Raw genomic sequence first — 22259 nt, forward strand, 5'->3', positions numbered from 1 at the left:
GCTGCTTCCAGCACATCCTGGGAATTACCTGGCTCATTACCTGGCATGAGCGGGTGCCTCACACTGAAATACTTGTAAAGACCAACTGCAGGAGTATTGAGGCCTTGATCACCCAGCACCAGCTGCAGTGGCTGGGGCACGTGATAAGGATGCCCCCATGTCGGCTACCCCGCAGAGTGTTATACGGCCAGCTACATCATGGTCGACGCTCAGCTGGAGGGCCAAAGAAGTGCTATAAGGGTCAGATGAAGAATGCTTTAAGGAAGTGCAAGATCAGACCCGAGGACCTGGAGGATGTTGCTGCTGACTGTACCACTTGGCGAGAGCTGTGTAGGGATGGGGTTCGTATTCTGGAGATGGAAGGAACAACCAGAAGAGAGCTAGGAGAAATGCAGCCATGGTTGCCACCAGTACCACCACCACTACTACATATACATATCCCACCTGTTTTAGAGCTTGTGGGTCCAGGATAGGACTGTATAGTCAAAGATCTCACTGTTAAAGGAGTGGATGTCGTCATCAGACTTCGATGGACAACCGAAGAATTACCCACAAAGTATTTTTTAAAAATTGGATTTCACAAAAGTAATTTGTCAATTAGATGTCTGTGGAATGTGATGAAAATGCCAAATTAATGCATTATATCATTTCTTTTGGCTCCATTTCACCACTTGGTGTATGGGGTGCCCAGGTGGAAGTAACAACTCTGGTGAGGGGCTGGTTATGTTAATCCTGGGGCAGTTCATGCACCTTCGGTCCCCACCAGACCCTTAGTTCTCAACTATGGCTCCATTGTATACAACAGCAGCCACACCCTGGTACACCACTCTGATAGACGGGCTGAACCCAGGTGAGGGTAGCCGATAGGCCTTATAACCTTGAAATGGGGACATGCTTATCCTAGCGTCTGGTTGGCTCCAGCAGACAGGATGATGATGAGATCAATAGTGAGGTCCAATGGCCAGAAAGACAGTTCTGTAACACTTTGTAGAGAGCAAAGGGTGTGACAAAGCACAAAAGAAGGCACGGCCATCCGTTGCAACCAAGGAACTCCCAGTTGTGATGACCACATGTACCGCTGGACCTGGACTTCCAACGTTGAGAGGGTGAAATGGCTTTTCCACTCTAAAACCTCTCCTGCACTCATCTCTTCATGCAGTTCATATTATCTGAAGAATAACTGCACAAATTAACTGTCAATATGAGATAGAACAGACAACCAGACAATCATTAAACAGCTAAATCGTTGAAATCAGCTAAATCAGCTAAAAAGGTTGATTAAGGCCAAATAACTCTCCTTTGCTTTCTCCAGAGTGTTTCCTAGATTTTAGCATTCACTCTGCTGTAACTGACAAAGAAAATGTGCTGACTGGATCCTGGATTTTACGGAATAGGACAAGTGCTCCTGGGACTGACTGCTTACATTATTACTAATAGCCAGCACTAAGCCAATGGGAAATATTTACCATTCCTAGTGTCTGCAGAACTATTAGTTATGACATGCCAACAGTGGGATAACATATTGATTTCTTGCTTTTCTTTTTGTAAAACTGTGGTATGTGGTCTCACCTGGAACGTGTCTGGTGAGTTTAGCATTTCTCTTGCTGCAAAGGACTGTCGGATTCTTTTTGCATTTTCTGAGAAGAATCAACACTGTGAATTAGAATCACTGATTTTTCTTTGTCCATGTTCATTTCAGAATTTATTGTGCTTTAATGATGAAATAGCTGAAGTTTCTTCAAGTGAGCCTGTAAAAGGAAGCTTTTCTTTCAAAACCTGATGAATGTAGCATATTATGTAACCTGGGAGAAGATCTACAGTGTCGAGAAAATATCAATTCATTTATTTTGGGTCAGTTACACCCTGCTTATTCCTATGTTAGAGTTAGTAAATTTTGAGGAATGTTCTGAAAGATTTGGGAAGCTATCGGTAGATATGCTAACAACAGGAATTCTGCAGATGCTGGAAATTCAAGCAACACACATGGAAGTTGCTGGTGAATGCAGCAGGCCAGGCAGCATCTGTGGGAAGAGGTGCAGTCGTCGTTTCAGGCCGAGACCCTTCGTCAGGACTAACTGAAGGAAGAGTGAGTAAGGGATTTGAAAGTGGGAGGAGGAGGGGGAGATCCAAAATGATAGGAGAAGACAGGAGGGGGAGGGATGGAGCCAAGAGCTGGACAGGTGATAGGCAAAAGGGGATACGAGAGGATCATGGGACAGGAGGTCCGGGAAGAAAGACGGGGAGGGGGGTCGTATAGTCAGAGGGACAGAGGGAGAAAAAGGAGTGAGAGAAAGAGGGGGAGGTGGGGCAGTAGCGGAAGTTAGAGAAGTCGATGTTCATGCCATCAGGTTGGAGGCTACCCAGACGGAATCAACACCTTATATTCCGTCTGGGTAGCCTCCAACCTGATGGCATGAACATCGACTTCTCTAACTTCCGCTAATGCCCCACCTCCCCCTCGTACCCCATCCGTTACTTATTTTTATGCACACATCCTTTCTCTCACTCTGCTTTTTCTCCCTCTGTCCCTCTGAATATACCTCTTGCCCATCCTCTGGGTCCCCCCCCCCTTGTCTTTCTTCCCAGACCTCCTGTCCCATGATCCTCTCGTATCCCTTTTGCCTATCACCTGTCTAGCTCTTGGCTCCATCCCTCCCCCTCCTGTCTTCTCCTATCATTTTGGATCTCCCCCTCCCCCTCCAACTTTCAAATCCCTTACTCACTCTTCCTTCGGTTAGTCCTGACGAAGGGTCTCGGCCTGAAACGTCGACTGCACCTCTTCCTACAGATGCTGCCTGGCCTGCTGCGTTCACCAGCAACTTTTTTTGAGTATATATGCTATACAGGGCAGTTAAATCATAGCCACGGTGCAGCATCTCTGACCATGCAGAAGACTGACAATGAAGTTCAATTCCACACGATTGTTCTGATAACCTCAGCAAGTATTCTCTTGTTTATCCAGTGAACGATGAAGCCAGGATGAGAGTCAAGGTGGTATGAACTTTCCAGCCAGGCCCTCTTGCCCTCCAGCTAAGAGTTAAAACTAATAACTTCTATTGAGACATTAGGAGGAAGTTCGTTACTCAACAAATGTAGAAATGGAGCCCGGTATGGAAAAGGGCTGCTGAGGGTTGTAAACTTAGCCACCTCTAGCATAGGTTCAACACTCTCCTCCATCAAGGACATCTTAAAAAGGCGGTATCTGAAGAGTTCAACATCCATCATTAGGGACCCTCACCACCTTTATTACTAACGTCAGGGAGGAGGTGAAGCTCACACTCAAAATGTAACTGTTTCCTCTCTGTCATTGGATTTCTGAATGGTCCATGAACACACCCTCACTATTCCTCTTTTGGAATATCTGTCCATCTATCTATCTGTCTGTCTATCTATCTGTCATTGTAACATAGTATTTTTTGTGTCTTGCATTGTACAGTTCCCACAAAACGACAAATTTCACAACATATGGCACTGATAATAAACCTAATTCTGATTCTGACATTGAGTAATGGAGATGCATTGGGACTGATGATGGCTGATCTCATTGTAGTGCCTGAGCTCAGCTACCTGTATGCTTTCCTACGTCCCTCCCCAAAGTTATAAAGTAGAACATTGGTACAAGTGATGAACTGTTTTTAATTAACTGTTTTCAGGTGTATCTTGAGCGACTCTTGACATACGCAGAGATTGATATCTGCCCGAGTAACTGGAAACGGATTGTGTTGGGGGCCATCTTGCTTGCATCCAAGGTCTGGGACGATCAAGCTGTATGGAACGTGGACTACTGCCAGATCCTTAAGGATATCACAGTAGAAGATATGTGAGTGTGCCTTTCATCAAAAATTAATTTAGTAGTAATTTGAAAGTGCTGTAGCACTTAGTCACTTCCCAAATAATAGAAACATAGAAAACATACAACACAATACAGGCCCTTCGGCCCACAAAGCTGTGCCGAACATGTCCCTACCTTAGAACTACCTGGACTTTACCCAGAGCCCTCTATTTTTCTAAGCTCCATGTAGCTATTCAGGAGTCTCTTAAAAGACCCTATCGTTTCCACCTCCACCACTGCCACCGGCAGCCCATTCCATGCACTCTCTGTGTAAAAAAAAAAAACAACTTACCTCTGACATCTCCTCTGTACCTACTTCCAAGCACCTTAAAACTATGCCCTCTCTTGCTAGCCATTTCGGCCCTGGGAAAAAGCCTCTGACTATCCATAAGATCAATGCCTCTCATTATCTTGTACGCTGCTATCAGGTCACCTCTTATCCTCCATCGCTCCAAGGAGAAAAGGCCGAGTTCTGACCAGAATTGAGCACAGTACTCCAAGTGGGGTCTGCAGCATTACCTCTCGGCTCTTAAACTCAATCCCACGATTGATGAAGGCCGATGCACTGTATCCCTTTTTAACCACAGAGTCAACCTGCGTAGCAGCTTTGAGTGTTCTATGGACTCGGACCCCAAGATCCCTCTGATCCTCCACACTGTCAAGAGTCTTACTATTAATGCTATATTCTGCCATCGTATTTGACCTACCAAAATGAACCACCTCACACTTATCTGGGTTGAACTCCATCTGCCACTTCTCAGCCCAGTTTTGCATCCTATCAATATCCCGTTGTAACCTCTGACAGCCCTTCACACTATCCACAACACCCCCAACCTTTGCGTCATCAGCAAAGTTACTAACCCATCTCTCCACTTCCTCATAAAGGTCATTTATAAAAATCACAAAGAGTAGGGGTCTCAGAACAGATCCCTGAGGCACACCACCATTTGCTTTTGGCATATCTCAGATATTATACTGAACTGTAGACTTCAACCACGTACTCTCTGCTCTCTACCCTTGAGTTATAAAGTTAATGGCCACATGAAGATTTAGAGAGTAATATCATGTTTTCTTTTCCTCTGTCTCTTAATCCTCTCTGTATTTATTTAACCATGTACTCCTTAATAAGTTTCTGTTTCAAGTTGCTGCTCGTTCTTTAGTGCCTCCAATAGGACCTGATTACATTTTGTTTGAGATTGCTCATGATACATTTTGACCTGCTTGATTGGACCCACACTGTTACTTGAATGGAAGTTGTTGTTCACATTTTTCTCTTTTCACCTCAGGGATAGAGCCTGTTCTAAGCTGAGATTTCATTTCATCCAGTAGGTGCTCAGTTTGTGCAATGTGCTGAAGTGGTGCAGGCAGAGACAATTAAAATATTTGCAAGACTTTTGGATAGGTACACGGATAGGAAAGGTTTAGAGAGACGTGTCAAACACAGGCAAATGGTATTGGCTCGGGTAGGCACCTCGATTGACATGGACAAGTTGGGTACAGGGCTATTTTCCGTAGTGTTCTCTCACCCATCTTGGCCTCAACACCACTGATGTAAACAGGCCCATGTGCATCTCCTCCCATCCCGTGGACAGTGACCAGCTGTTTTGTTTTGCCGACATTGAGGGAAAGGTTGTTGTTAGGACATCGTGTCACTAGGCTCTCTATCGCTTTTCTGACATTGTTAATTGAGATTCAACCCATTACGGTGGTGGTGTCTGCAAGCTTGTAAATAGAGCTGCTGCAGAATCTGGCCATGCAGTCCTAAGTATATAGGTGTTTAGATTGGAAAGCCATAGAGTAGGTATAATTATATGAATAGCTAGTTTAGAGTATGAATTAAAATCAAAGTGTAATATTTTGCTGTGTTTTAAAATTACTAAGTTCGCATGCATGAATGCATTAATTTGTGCAGTAGTTTTTAATAATATTGTTTTCTGCAATCCTATTATCTCCATTTGGTGTATATGTGGGTTCTGTGGTTTTGTTTTGTGATGTATTTCTGCATGTGCAGCTCCTAACATACCTGTATCTATATCTCTCTACCTGTTTCTCTTCCCCCTCTCTCTCTTCCCCTCCTCTTTCCCCCTCTTACTTTCACTCTTTTCCCCCTCTTACACTCACTCTTTTACCCCCCCCCCCTCGCCCCCTCTTTCTCACTCTTACTTTCTCGCTCCCTCACTCTGGCTCTCTGTAGGAATGAGCTGGAACGCCAATTTCTGGAGCTGCTGCAGTTCAACATCAATGTGCCCTCCAGTGTTTACGCTAAGTATTACTTTGACCTCCGATCCTTGGCAGAAGCCAACAACCTGAGTTTCCCTCTGGAACCACTCAGTCGGGAAAGGGCACAGAAACTGGAGGTGAGGGGCTACAATTATATCTCATCAACAAAACCATGAGGCTTAATAATAATCTGTCCTTTATCTATTGTCTAGTAATTGAAAACTGATTCTTTTTTGTTGGAGTGAAATTCTTCCCAGTTAGTCACTGCTTTGTAGCAATATTTGTCATTTCATTATATATATTTTGAAAAGCGAAGTTTAAGCATTGTTGGACTATGTATTATCTGGTACAATCAACATTTTTGCATTATTTATTTTGTAATTTAGAGTAATTATATTTCCTTGAACTGTACTACTGTTGCAAAATTTTGCATCATATCAGACCATGATAGTAAATCTGGTCCTGATTCTTGTTTGGTACAATATTAAGCCATTCATTTGAGAGATGCTGCAAGAATAGTAACAGATATAGACTGAAGGGCTGTTCTGCCATTCAACAAGGTCACAGTGAATACAAGTGCATCCATTTCACATTTGTCTGAATTACTCACTGCCTTCTGAAGCAATGAATTCTCGAGATGTTCCCTATGGAAATCTTCACTTGTGTCTCTCATCTGTGCTGTGCTTGCTCATCTTAGACAAAAATCAATAGAGCATTCAGGCCCTGGAGTCTATTTCACCAGCAGCATGGCTGTAATCTTCAATGATCTACTGGCCACAATGATCTAGCTCTTAAGAGAAGAAACAATGAAACTGTACACAGCCTTGACTACTACTCAGTAGATATTCAGTAAATCACAAACATGAGAAAATCTGCAGATGTTGGAAATCCAAAGCAACACATACACAAAATGCTGGGGGAACTCAGCAGGTCAGGCAGCATCTATGGAAAAGAGTAAACAGTCGACATTTTGGGCTGAGACCCTTCTTCAGGACTCAGATATTTTTGAGATAGTTAGTAATATATGCATTTACTTATAAACTGACTTCTTGCTGTTAATGTTCGAGAATGAGCATAAAGCCCAATATAACAGTGAAAGCAACCATAGAAACACTACAGCACAGAAACAGGCCTTTTGGCCCTTCTTGGCTGTGCCAAACTATTTCTGCCTAGTCCCACTGGCCTGCACACGGACCATATCCCTCCATACACTTCCCATCCATGTATCTGTCCAACTTATTCTTAAATGTTAAAAAGAATCTGCATTTACCACCTCGTCTGGCAGCTCATTCCATACTCCCACCACTCTCTGTGTGAAGAAGCTCCCCCAATGTTCCCTTTAAACTTTTCCCCCTTCACCCTTAACCCGTGTCCTCTGGTTTTTTTCCTCACCTTGCCTCAGTGGAAAAAGCCTGCTTGCATTCACTCTATCTATACCTATCATAATTTTATATATCTCTATCAAATCTCCCCTCATTCTTCTACGCTCCAGGAAATAAAGTCCTAACCTATTCAACCTTTCTCTGTAACTGAGTTTCTCAAGTCCCAGCAACATCCTTGTAAACCTTCTCTGCACTCTTTCAACCTTATAAATATCCTTCCTGTAATTTGGTGACCAAAACTGAACACAATACTCCAGATTCGGCCTCACCAATGCCTTATACAACCTCACCATGACATTCCAGCTCTTATACTCAATACTTTGATTAATAAAGGCCAATGTACCAAAAGCTCTCTTTATGACCCTATCTACCTGTGACGCCACTTTTCGGGAATTTTGTATCTGTATTCCCAGATCCCTCTGTTCTACTGCACTCCTCAGTGCCTTACCATTAACCCTGTATGTTCTACCTTGGTTTGTCCTTCCAACGTGCAATACCTCACACTTGTCAGTATTAAACTCCATCTGCCATTTTTTAGCCCATTTTTCCAGCTGGTTCAAGTCCCTCTGCAAGCTTTGAAAACCTTCCTCACTGTCTACTACACCTCCAATCTTTGTATCATCAGCTAATTTGCTGATCCAATTTACCACACTATCATCCAGATCATTGATATAGATGACAAATAACAATGGACCCAGCACTGATCCCTGTGGCACACCATAGTCACAGGCCTCCACTCTGAGAAGCAATCCTCTACTACCACTCTTTGGCTTCTTCCATTGAGCCAATGTCTAATCCAATTTACCATCTTTCCATGTATACCTAGCAACTGAATTTTCCTAACTAACCTCCCATGCGGGACCTTGTCAAAGGCCTTACTGAAGTCCATGTAGACAACATCCACTGCCTTCCCTTCATCCACTTTCCTGGTAACCTCCTTGAAAAACTCCAATAGATTGGTCAAACATGACCTACCACGCACAAAGCCATGTTGACTCTCCCTAATAAGGGATAAGGCAGGAACTGGATACTGATTGTGGATGATCAGCCATGATCACAGTGAATGGCGGTGCTGGCTCAAAGGGCCGAATGGCTTACTCCTGCACCTATTGTCTATAATAAGTCCCTGTCTATCCAAATGCTTGTAGATTCTGTCTCTTAGTACTCCCTCCAATAACTTACCCACTACCGACGTCAAACTTACCGGCCTATAATTTCCTGGATTACTTTTCGATCCTTTTTTAAACAACGGAACAACGCGAGCCACTCTCCAATCCTCTGGCACCTCACCCGTGACACCAACATTTTAGATATATCTGCCAGTGCTCCTGCAATTTCAACACTAGTCTCCTTCAAGGTCCGAGGGAATACCCTGTCAGGTCCTGGGAATTTATCCACTTCAATTTGCCTCAAGATAGCAAGCAACTCCTCCTTTTCAATCTGTACAGTTTCTATGATCTCACTACTTGTTTCCCTTAATTTCATAGACTTCATGCCAGTTCCCTTAGTAAATACAGACGCAAAAAACCCATTTAAGATCTCCCCTATTTCTTTTGGTTCCACACATAGCCGACCACTCTGATCTTCAAGAGGACCAATTTTATCCCTTACCATCCTTTTACTCTTAATATACCTGTAAAAGCTCTTTGGATTATCCGTCACTTTGACTGCCAAGGCAACCTCATGTCTTCTTTTAGCCCTCCTTATTTCCTTCTTAAGTATTTTCTTGCACTTTTTATACTCCTCAAGCACCTTATTTACTCCGTTTCCTATATGTGTCATACAACTCTCTGTTCTTCTTTATCAGAGTTGCAATATCCCTTGAGAACCAAGGTTCCTTATTCCTATTCACTTTGCCTTTAATCCTGACAGGAACATACAAGCTCTGCACTCTCAAAATTTCTCCTTTGAAGGCTTCCCACTTACCGATCACATCCTTGCCAGAGAACAACCTGTCCCAATCCACGCTTTTTAGATCCTTTCTCATTTCCTTGGATTTGGCCTTCTTCCAGTTTAGAACCTCAACCCTAGGACCAGATCTATCTTTATCCATGATCAAGCTGAAACTAATGGTGTTATGATCACTGGAACCAAAGTGTTTCCCTACACACACTTCCGTCACTTGTCCTAACTTGTTTCCTAATAGGAGATCTAATATTGCATCCTCTCTCGTTGGTACCTCTATATATTGATTTAGAAAACTTTCCTGAACACATTTTACAAACTCTAACCCATCTAGACCCCTAACAGTATGGGAGTCCCAATCAATATGTGGAAAATTAAAATCCCCTACCACCACAACTTTATGTTTCCTGCAGTTGCCTGCTATCTCTCTGCAGATTTGCTCCTCCAATTCTCGCTGACAACCTTTATTTCTGAATTTCTGACTTTTTTTTAAAAAATATCATTTCATAAAATTATCTATTGATGAAATGCATCCGTTGATGGAATTTATAATTGAGTGTAAATAAGCACAGTCATAGAGAGGTTACAATTTATTGTGATGTAAATATTCATAGCTGAGATATTCTCTGGCTGCTTTGAGATTTTATTGAACTATGGTACTGTTGTATATTTTTTACATGTGCTCAAAGGAGAAGAGGTGACAGGAATTGATTTCAAGGACCCTTAAGTAGCCTGAATTGACTTGGATGCAAATGTATTGCATTTTTATTGGAATCTCAACTAATATTCTGCTATAACCTTTTATGCTTTCAGAAAGGGCAATTGAATATCAAAATGATGTCTTTTTATGTTTTATTGATTTCACTAAAGCATTCGACAAAGTGCAACATGAAAAATTATTTCAAATTTTTGCTAAACTAAACATAGACGGAAGGGACCAACAACTGCTTCAAAATTTATATTGGAATCAAATGGCGGCGGTAAAAATTGATGATATTATCAGCAGTTGGACTAAAATTTAAAGAGGAGTTAGACAGGGATGCGTTGCCTCACCAGAATTATTTAGTATCTATAGCGAAATGATTCTCAGAGAAATAGAAGACCTAGATAGGATAAAAATTGGAGGTGTTAACATCAACAATATAAGATATGCAGATAATAGCATAACACCCTAATAGCAAGTACTGCAGAAGACCTACAAATCCACCTAGACAAAGTAGTACAAACAAGTGCAGATTTTGGTCTAACCATCAACTGTAAAAAAACAAAATGTATGGTAATACCAAAACAGCAGGATATTCCCAGCTGCCAATTGTACATCGGTAACCAAGAGATTGAACAAAAGACCAGCTTTAATTACCTTTATATCACAAGATGATATAAGTAAAGTAGAAATAAAAAGAATTGCCATTGCCAAAACCAACTTCCAAAAAATGAAACCCATTTTTACCAACGGACACATTTCTATGACAACAAGGCTTAAGCTACTAAAATGTTACATCTGGTCAATCTTGCTATATGCTTCCGAAACATGGACTATTAACACCAGAACTCCAAAGCAACAGAAATGTGGTTTCTTAGAAGAATGCTGAAAATATCATGGAGATTGGGTAACTAATGAGACAGTACTCCAACATGCCCATACAAAAAGATCTTTAGTGAGAACATTAAAAGAGAGGAAACTTAAATTCCTGGGCCATGTCATCAGAAAGGGAGAAATAGAATGCCTTACAAGGCTGTATGCCTGGGAAATGCGGTAGAGGAAGGCAAAGAAGAAAATATATGGACACTGTGAAAGAACTAACAGATCTAAGTGTGTGAGATACCATTGACGCTGCGAGGGATCAATCGATGTGTAGAGCCATGATCGCCTAAGCGTGTAACGTGCAAGGCACATGAAGAAGAAGAAGAACCTTTTATGGAAATTGGGACTTGTAATAACTTGGAAAAAGTACATAAATCTTAGATGGCAAACTGATCACTTCTTTCAGATGAAACTGATGGGAAAATGAGCAATGAGATAAGATTTATGAAGAGCTTTTTACAGTTAAGCTATTGCCCTGCGGGCAGAGTTTGAGTTACTTCCTTTCATGGTATCATCTAGCACTGAATAATGTGAACTCAGTGCACTCTTCCAGGGTCATGTAAAAATAATTATAGTTGTTTGGAGCCTGCTGCCTTTCCCGAGCAGGTGCTTATTTAAATCCTGATCATTTGTCAGAGAGGGATAGAGATCGCCTCTCCAGATGACGGCGTCAAGGCTTTTGTAAAGTTGCCCTCGAGCAGGAGAATGATTGTAATTTGAAGCACATTTAACCAATGATGCTTTAAATTAATTGATTGATGAGGTTGTTCTTTTTGGCTGTGCTGTCAGGGAGAGGTAGTGAAGGGATGTTCAGTGAGTGAAAGTTGATAACTGAATCATCCAACTTCCGTAAAGAGTTTTATGAAAATTGTATTAGTATAAGACTACACTATGTAAATTATGAAAATCTGATAAGACACCCAGTGACTGCAAACAATCCTTCAAAATCTGTACCTGGTTGCAGCATTTGTATAAGAGTTTTATTTGCGCCGTGAATCCTTTATTATAAATGATAGCTTACACTTCATGATGGTGGTTGACTTAGATTGGAATGATCTACACAGTGAAATCTTTATTGTTGCTAAGCAAACTTTATTAAAACTTTATGCAAACAAAACTGAAAAATATACAGGTGAAGTTTCTGCGGAAATGGTGATACACCCACTATTGGTGTTGAAAAAACAACACATTGAACATAGAACATAATAGCACAGTACAGGCCCTTAGGCCCACGATGTAGTGCCGACCTTTTAACCTTCTGTAAGATCAATTTAACCCTTCTCTCCTCCATAACCCTCCATTTTTCTATCATCCATGTGCCTATCTAAGAGTCTGTTTAATGTCCATAATGTATCTGCTTCTGCCACCACCCCTGGCAATGCCTTTCCTCACACTCACCACTTTGCGTATATAAAAAAAAAGCTTACCTCTGACATCCCCTCTCTACTTTCTTCCAAAACAAAAAGCAAATAATGGAAATCTGAAAATAAGAATGATGAGTTAGGCAGCTGATAGACTAGCAGTTGGCTCCTACACTTGGCCTTTGCACCTGGCTTCTCTGGAGGCAGAATAATTCCTGTAGTGTTCCGTCACTTGTCTTTCTATTATTGACAGTAGTTTACAATGGTTGCAGTAAATGTAACTGTGATAGGTTGTGCAGTGTTTACTATGCATATTAGACACTAAAAAAATGTATCTGGAAGCATCCATTTCAGATAATTAGTGAAGAATGTCTGTATGGACAAGGGAATTTTAGTCCTTAGGGAGATAATTTAAGAATATTTGAAAAGAAGTCATGTGATCAAGTGAAGTCCAAATGGCTTTGTGAAAGTGAAATCATGTCTGTACACAACCTCCTCTATTGCCTCAATGAGGCCAAACTCAGGCTGGAGGAGCAACTCCCAATATTCCGTCTGGGTAGATCCAACCTGAACATCAATTTCTATAACTGTCGATAATTTCTCACACCTCCATCCTTCTGTTTTCTTTTTTCTCTTTTCCTATTCCCCATTCTAGTTACCCTCTCATCCCTTCTCTACTCCTCACCTACCCATCACCTTCCTCTGGTTCCCCTCCTCATTTCTATTCTTCAATGTCCACTGTCCTCTCCTATTAGATTTCTCCTCTTTAGCCCTATGCCTTCCCTAACAATCACATCCTAACTTCTCACATCTTTCCCTTTGATCCTCCCTCTACCGACCTTTCCCCTCATCTGGACTCACCTATCAGTTGCCATTTTGTCCTCCTTGCCCCCCCCCACACCCCCCACCTTCTCATTCTGCCTTACACCCCTTCCATTTCACTCCTGATGAAGGCTTGTGGCCCAATATGTCAACTGTTTATTCCCCTCCATAGATGTTGCTGAGTTCCTCCACCGGCATTTTGTGTGTGTTGGTTGAGAAATATATTTATAGTTCTTTGAGAAACGGTCAATCAGAGTGTATAGATGGGATTAGAGAGAAGCCTTCCTCTGTTGGTTGAGGTCGACCATGGATGTGTCCTATCTGTTTACGTTGTATACCCACGCAAGTAGACCAGAAGACAGAGGAGCAGAATTAGGCCATCTGGCCATTGAGTCTGCTCAGCCATTCAATCATGGCTGATCCTTTTTTTTCCAAAAGTGTGCAGCCAAGGGCAGCAGGATATGGAGAGGGCAACGAGCTCCCCCTCTCCTTGTAGCTGATGAATTCAGAAGAACGGCAGAGATACAGTTTGGTACCAGCAGTGTCACAGGAGTTGCCAGTCAGCATTGAGTTCAACGTAGGACTACCTTCGGACACCAGGTCCAGATTTTTCCTCGGATTTACACCCAGAGTCTTCCCCATGAGTGGGTATAGCCACAAGGCAGTGACGGTTTTCCTTCTCCTGGATGAACTGCCAACCATGGCTGACGAACCTCATCTGCCCGAAGCAACTGGTTTTAACCCAATTCTGGTCCTTCTCCTGGCAGTAGAAATGGTTCCACCAGGCTTAGTAGCTAAGCCCACTGGTGAAGGCCAGGAGCTGAGCTTGGTTGTCAGAGGCTGTTTCAGACTCATGCCATTGGGAACATTTAATAAGTAGAGGGAGCTTATCCCCACAACCCCCACTCCTCAGCTAAAGCAACAGTATGGAACCATAGAGGGAAACAGCAGCCGTAATGATGTGCAACACAAATGGTTACATCAGAAATAAGATTTCATGGTGTTGGAAGTAATTTATTAGCAGGGGCATACCAAAGTAATGAATACGGATGTAGGAGTGGTTTTCAATTTGGCAACATGTAATCAGTGATTACCGGGATCATTATGGGGTCCTCAGCTGTTTGCAATATCAGAGATTTCTGCGATGAGAGGATTGGCTTTTCAAAAACAGCTAGAAAAATTAAAATGCAATCTTTGGTGTTTAGAAGAATGAGGAGATCTTATTTAAGCATGCTGGATCCTGAGGATGCACAACAAGGTAGATGTTAAGATCTTTCCACTACTGTGAAAATCTCAGGGAAGGTATACAGTTATAAGATTAGCAAGTGATATTTAAAATTGAAGTCCACAGGTACTTCTGCTTACAGAGGGTCTTGATTCTCCAGAATTCTCTGTCTCAGAGCATTGTGGAGGCTAGATCATTTGTAATATTACTAGAAGAATATAGAGCAGTGCTGACCCTGCAGCCCACGATGTGCTGACCTTTTAACCAAGATCAATCTATCCTTTCCCTCTCATATAGCCTTCCATTTGTCTTGCATCCATGTGCTTATCTAAGAATCTCTTAACTGCTCATAAAGTGCCTGCCTCTACCATTATCCTCAGCAGTGCATTCCATGCACTTACCACTCTCTGAGCAAAAACCTTATCTCCGCCAGCTCCCCTTTGCTTTACTCGAATCACTTAAAAAGTATGCCCTCCTGTATTATCTATTGCCGCCCTGGGAAAAAGGCACTGATTGCCAACTCTATCTATCTGTTCCTCTTTTCATCTTCTACACCTCTATCCACCTTCACTCCAAAGAGAAAAGCCTTAGATTGCTTGGTGTTTCCTCATAGGACATGCTCTCTAATCCACGCAGCATCTTGGTAAATCTCCTCTGCACCCTCTGTAAAGCTTCCACATCCTTCCTATAATGAGGCAGCCAGAACTGAACACAATACCCCAAGTGTAGTCTAGCTAAAATTTTATAGAGCTAGAGCATTACCTCATGGCTTTTGAACTCAGTCCCCCAACTAACAACAAACAAACCATTTCACCTTCTTAACCACCCTATAAACTTGCACAATTTTGATGGATCTTTGGATGCGGACCTTTGGATTCCTCTGACCTTCCACACTACTAAGAATCGTGCCATTAGCCATGTACTCTGCCTTCAAAGTTGACCTTCCAACCTGTATTTCTCCACAAATTTCTGGAGTGAACTCTACCTGCCCCTTCTCAGCCCAGCTCTACATCCTATCAGTGTTCCTTTGCGACATGACTACAACCTTCTCAACTATCCACAATATCACCAACCTTCATGTCATCTACAAACTTACTAATCCCACCCTTCCTCTTCCTTACCCAAGTCATTTATAAAAATCACAAAGAACAGGGTTCCCAGAACAGTTCCTTTCTAAGCACTAGTCATGGACCTCCAGGAGGAATACATTCTATCTCGTACCACCCTTTGCTTGCTGTAGGCAAGTCAATTCCAAATCCACACAGCCAGGTTTCCTTGGATCCCACGCCTCCTGGCTTTCTGAATGAATACCTAGAAGTAGATGAAGTATTGAACGATTGTGGAATGGGGGCTATGGGAAACCGGTGCAGAAGAGCTGATGAGATCTGGGGCAGATCAGCCACAATTATATTGAATGGTGGGGCAGGCTTTAGGGGCACAGTGACCTACTCCTGCTTCTTTTTAAAAATCTATTTGTCTTTTGTGTATATTAATGATTTAGGGGAACAAAGTGGATATATGTAGCAACCAAATTTTCAGGAAGGTAATCTGTGAGAAACATTCCAAGCAGTTCACTGAGAGATATTGATAGGTTAAGCAGAGGTCAGAAGTGAACAAATGGAGCATATTGTGACAAAATGGGAAGTTGTTAATTTTGGAAATAATTATGATAAAAACGTGGAGATAGGCTGTAGAAAGCTGCAGCGTAAAGTGATTTGGCTCATAGATGAAATGTAGAAATCCACCGTTCATGTGAGCAGGTAAATAGAAAGGCTTTTGAAATCTTGGCCCTTATTTCAAAGGACTTGGAGTATAAAAGTCTTCCTATAACTGTGCGTAAGACGAGTCAACCATTTTGGTGTCTTTATTTAAGAAAATATATATTCAGAGTCAATTCAGAGAAGGTTCACAAGGATGATCTTATCTTACAGGGGGAATCACTAACATGAAAAAAAGGTTGAACAAGTTGAGTCTGCACTCATTCTCATCACTTTTCCACCTCCTTTTATGGTACTGGGATTGGAAAACTACATCCGTTATGCATTTTAACCAATCTAGAAAATACTTGTGTGGATTTCAGAACCCGGGTTATTACCACTGATATAGGTCATGAAATCTGTTGTTTTGTAGCTGCAGTACAGTGCAAGACATACATGCTGCAATAAATAAGTTGTGTAAGAGAAGAATAGTGAAGTAATTTTCATGGATCATTTAGAAATCTGATGGCAAAAGGGAAGAAGCTGTTCATTGATTGTGGGTTTTCAGGCTGCTGCCCTCCCTGATGGTAGTAATGAGAAGAGGGCATGACGTGAGTACTGAACTGAAATTCTGATCTGCTACCACAGTAGAATAGTCACCACCTACTATGTAGATGCACTAATTGTACAAAATCTTGATGGGCGTAGAGTTGATAGAGTTCCCTACATCGATTCAAAGAGTCATATAACACTACAGCGTAGAAACGGGGCCTTCATCCCATGGAGGGAGATTGAAAACATCCAGAGTACTTATTTAAAGTTATTGATAGAATAAGGGGGGGGGGGGAATGAGAAATGTTTTACTCTGAGTTTAGTGGATATCTAGAACTCACTGACTGACACAGTGATGGTGGAAGAAACCCTCATTGGCATAAAAATTACTCCTCTGTGCTCTTGAAATATTAGCAATTATAGAGCTGTGGATCAAAAGCTAGGAAGTAGGATTAAGCTGGATAGATCCTCTTAGACACTGTGGACTGAATGGTCTTTTTTGTGTTAAATTTCTAATCAAATGACCATCAGAGAGGTGACATGGGAGGTCTGTGGAGTTAGTCATCAGGAGTTCAGCAAAATAAAGTGCTCTTATCTTCCATCCTATATGACCAGAACAAGGCTCTCTTGCAGCTGAGCCAGAGTCTGTTGAATATCCATAATGTTTTTTGTGGTTTTCATTGAATATTTGTTACACTGCCTTAGAGATAGATTTTGGTCTTCTGAAGCTGTTGAAAACATAATTAATATGAAAGTTAAATGGCAAAATTTTCACAGCTGTCTTCACTAATTATAGGCTTGAAGTTGACTTATGTTTACACATTTAACACTGGCTTGCAAGCCAGAAGTCGATGATTAACCTCCTTGATGTGTAAATGAACATACTTATTTATCCTGTAAATGTTGTCAGCTGACAATTAAATCAAAAAGGATGAATGGTTTTGTTTTAAATGTGAAAGGGCAAGTGTCACACAAGTTGTTGGTTAGTGTGTCAGCTCTGGTTATGCCTGGTAGAATAACCTTTTGTAAAGGATCATCTATAAATGGAAAATGAAGCCCATGACTCACCACGTTCCAAGATTGTTTCTTTAGTTGTGCTTTGTTGCACATTTAACCTCTGTCGCCTTTGAATTTTCCAGGCACTATCCCGACTGTGCGAGGACAAGTACAAGGACTTGAGGAAATCTGCTCGGAAGCGCTCAGCCAGTGCAGACAATCTGACTGTGATCCGATGGTCTCCGGCCATCATTCCTTAATACTGGGCAGCTTTGCTCGAATAAATACGCTATCATCCATCCAGTTTTTGTCTGGGGGAAAGAAAATAAGAGAGACTTCATTAGACTTTGGCTAGATGCCTTCACAGTGCCTCCATCTTGTGTAGCACAGGAAAATGGAAAAATCTCATTTGAGAGAACAAAAACTTTGAAATTATGAGAAAGGACTTTCATTTCTAGCATCTTCACTGCCTCTAAACTGCACCCCCACCCCTTTCAATATGGGCCACCATCATAAATGGAAAAAAGGGGTCCAGAGATGGAAAACTGAGGAAGAAAAATGTCATTCTTAGCAGTTGGCTTGTTTGCAGGAAATATGTTGAGACAATGTGGCTGAGTAAGAAGTTTGCTTTCAGCACATAGCTGGGGCAGTTTGTGAGCACCAGTATTTTATTTTTAATTTATTTTAAGCCTGATAAATTTATGGTTAGACTTTCATGAGTGTGTAAAAGATGAACCACTCGTGTGAAATGCCACAATGGTCAACAATGATCTGCTGTGTTTCAGAAACCATTTTAGAGATTGGCTTAATGTTTGATTCCTTGCCTATTCTGCACCACCCTACCCCACGAAGGCAGTATTTCCCAGTGAAGGCAAATCCATAGCGTCTTTTCAGTCCTGTGAAAAGCCACGGAAAGATGTAAAATGCTCTAGTGCAATTGTTTCCACATACTAAATTGAAGTACATTACAGCCAGCACTTACTGGTCAGAATCACTTATTCCACAAGACCCATGATGATGTTTTTATACCAGTTTGTTTTTTTGACGCTCTTGGAGTTGAGCTCTGTTTATGTTGCAGGGACAGTCTAGCAGCACAAGATTTCACGTGAATCTTTATTAGGATAGCCACTGCTCCTTTCATATTACTCTTTAAATTGATATACTTGAAGGTATATTTCACATGGATAATTTCCAAATGTATACCTCATATGTTAGCATTCATATCATCACTATTTTTGGACAGAAAACATTCACCTTGCTATTGTCTTGATTTTATGATTTCTTTTAGACTTTTCTATAATTTTCAACACTCCACAACATTTCACGTAAAACCAGTTTGACATGGGTTTATCACTCACTGAAATGAGAAATTAAGTTTATCACACTCATGTCTCACAAGTGAACTCAACAGCGACCTCTTCTGATATTTTGTGGAAATTCTGTATTATTCCATACTGTGAATCCCTATTTCTGTTTTATCACACCATCATGTTATTAGCACACAATTTCACTGAAAGTTGTGCTGTTCTTGAAACATAATTGCAGGCTAGATCTAGAATTGAACCTGGTAGAACATAGCACAGGAACAGGCCCTTCAGCCTACAATGTAGTGCCAAACCAATTAAATTAGTAATCATGTGGCTAACTAAACTAATCTCTTTTGCCTATACAATGTGCACATCCTTCCACATCTAAATGTCTCTTAAAAATCTCTAAAGCATCTGCCTCTACCAACACCCCAGACAGTGCATTCCAGGCACTCACCGCTCTGTGTAAAAAAAACATCCTTCACATCTCCTTTGAACTTACCCCCTCTCACCTTAAATGCATGCCTTCTGCTATTAGACATTTAAGTGATGCACAGTAAAAACCACACATAGCAGTCCCTGGATAGATTTGTCTCCATATAATGGGCAAAACATCTTGATTTTGATTCATTGAAAACAATGTGTCCTCTTGAGGGAAATCAAAAGTGTTTCTAAGAGCAGGGAAAATTACTACCATTATGTTTGTTATCAAGTGGTTCAGGCATTATGCTCATTGACTTAAATTCCAATTTGCTCATCTGTAACAAAATTGTTGAGAACTGTTAGTGGGGAAATTCTATCAAAAAACACAATTGCACTGCTCCATTGGCTCAGAGGGTAACTGCACTGCACTGTGTGCTAAGCCATACAGATCAGGGATGCTGTGGTTTGTGATCTTTGCCAAGTTAGTGGATCTCATTGGTCATTTGGGTGCTCCAGTGGGCACTGTGTTCAAAAAAAAAAAAAAAAAAAAAAAAAAAAGCAGACGTGCTTCCCAACAACCGCTCTGGGCACTGCCTGAGTGCCAGTTGGACACCAGCTTGGGCTTGGCTCTGATGTTCTGTTTTGTCTGCCCAGTCTTGCTCGTGAAGAACAACTGTTGGAGTGAGGTGCCAAAAAGCAGCTGGGGCATCTGTGGAACCTGGCAAACGTTGATGCCTTTGGAAGAAAAAGAGAGCAAAAATTAGGATAAATAAAATAGTTGTGTTAATTATTAAATCCATTCATATAACTCAAAACCAATTTTGACCAAAACCTTAACCTTAGTAATTTAATCACTGATTTAATTTTTTTGATACAGTTTTCAAAGTATTTTAGAAAGAAAAATTCATCATGTTAACATAACTGCGAGTGAATTTTAATGAGATGAACATTGATGAACTCTGTAATTATCCCAGTATAAGTGTACTTTTGTGAAATTTATTAAACTTGTTAAAGATTGTATAACCTATTTATTGTATGTATGTACATACAGTCTGATGCTTACTTAAAATGTAAAGTGGTCTCAGTAGAATCTGGCTCAGTCTAGTTTAGACTGGTGATTCTTGTCTTAGCCATGTGCACTGGACTCTACCTCTGTATAGAGAGATTTCCCTTGATCCTTGGTTAGTTGGAATATAAAAGCTTTTTTTGTGACAAACTGATTATGTACTTTAATTATGTTTCTTGTGCTGAGAAAACCTACTGTAGCAATTTTTTTTTCGGTTTGACTTTTAATGTTTAAACCTCAGAAAATGGCTTACAATGAGCATTTTATGTTTCTTTGTATCAATGCAAACAGCGCTTTTTAAACCCCTTTTGTTGGTCAACCTTGCCAAATACAAAAGAGTGTCGATGGATAAACTGCACACTACAGATATCCTGGACTGTATCTCATTCTTAAGCATACAGTAACCTACCAAAGGGCTGCCACCCTGGTTAGAATTGGGTAAGCTCTGAAGATTTCCAATTGCTTCCCATTACTGTGACAGTGAATGACTATTTTAATAAAGTTAGGTGCCAATTTGGTTAAATTCTGCAATATTTGTGCTTATTCAAAATATTCCAGTAGAAAAAAAATCGAGTGTTTCAATAGGGTTTAAAAGTAACATTAGAATCAGATTTAACATTACTGACATAGGTAAAATGGGTTATTTTGTGGCAGCAGTATAGTGCAGAGACAAAAATCTATAAATTACAAAAATAAACAATAAAAAAGGAATAACAAGGTAATACGGGTTTGTGGACTGTTGAAAAATCTGATGACAGAGGAGAAAAAGCTGTTCCTAAATTGTTGAGTGTGTACCTCCTCCCTGATAGTAATAACTAGAATCTGCAGGGCATGTTCCTGGATAGTGATGGTCCTTAATGATGGATGCCGCCTTCTTGAAGATGGCCTCAATGGTGGGGAGGGATATGTTCATGATGATGCTGGCTGCCTCTATGAAACTCTGCAGCCTCTTGCAATCCTGTGTATTGGGGCCCCATTTCAAGCTGTGGTATAACAACCAGAATGCTTTCCACTGTATATCCATATAAATTTGCAGAAGTCTTTGGTGATACTACTGAATCTCCAAACTCCTAACAAAGTAGAGCCACTGGCATGCCTTCGTGATTGTATCAATGTGTTTGGCCATGGATAGATCCACTGAGATGTTGATACCTAGGGATTTGAAGCTGCTCATCCTTTCCACTGCTCAACCCTCGATGACAACTGGTGTGTGTTCTCCTGATTTCCATTTCCTGAAGTCCACAATCAATTCCTTGGTCTTGCTGCTGTTAAGTGTGGGTTGTTGTTGTGACTCCACTCAACCAGCCAATCTAACTCTCTCCTTTACTAGTATTGATTCTACTGCCAGAAGTGACTTCTATGATGCCAACATAATGGCGTGTTTTTTTAAGAGTACAAAGTTTTAGTGCTGATAGATTAATTTGCTGCTTGTTGTGATGGAAACTATTTTCTATCAGCACTGTTTACATCAGTTATCAGTCATAGGTGGAGGAATGGGTAGTGTTGAGGAAACAGAGCGAGCCTGCAGAAAGACAGATTGTTTAGGGGAATGGGCAAAGAAGTGGCAAATGAAATACAATGTTGGAAAGTGTATGGTCATGCACTTTGGTGGAAGAAATAAATGGGCAGATAGTTATTTAGATGGGGAGAGAATTCAAAATACAGAGATGCAAAGGGACTTGGGAGTCCTTGTGCAGGATACCCTAAAGCTTAACCTCCAGGTTGAGTCAGTTGTGAAGAAGGCGGATGCAATGTTGGCATTCATTTCTAGAGGTATAGAATATAAGAGCAGGGATGTGATGTTGAGGCTGTACAAGGCACTCATGAGACCACACTTGGAGTATTGTGTTCAGTTTTAGGCTCCTTATTTTAGAAAGGACATACTG

At 41.1% G+C, this 22259-nt stretch overlaps 1 protein-coding gene across 2 annotated transcripts in view; it reads left to right on the forward strand.

The window, feature by feature from the left end:
• ccny (cyclin Y) overlaps nt 1-20878 on the forward strand; it is a 244030-nt gene extending 223152 nt beyond the window's left edge. The window contains exons 8-10 of one of the 2 annotated variants that reach the window (XM_072253993.1): nt 3654-3820; nt 6027-6189; nt 17721-20878. In XM_072253993.1, coding sequence (XP_072110094.1) covers nt 3654-3820; nt 6027-6189; nt 17721-17837 — 447 coding nt within the window. In that variant the 3' untranslated portion in view covers nt 17838-20878. The remainder of the gene's footprint in view (nt 1-3653; nt 3821-6026; nt 6190-17720) is intronic. The other variant, XM_072253994.1, reaches the window with a different exon arrangement.
• Nucleotides 20879-22259: the final 1381 nt, after the last annotated feature.

The sequence above is a fragment of the Mobula birostris genome, chromosome 3 (genome assembly GCF_030028105.1).
Source record: "Mobula birostris isolate sMobBir1 chromosome 3, sMobBir1.hap1, whole genome shotgun sequence".
NCBI classification, from domain to species: domain Eukaryota; kingdom Metazoa; phylum Chordata; class Chondrichthyes; order Myliobatiformes; family Myliobatidae; genus Mobula; species Mobula birostris.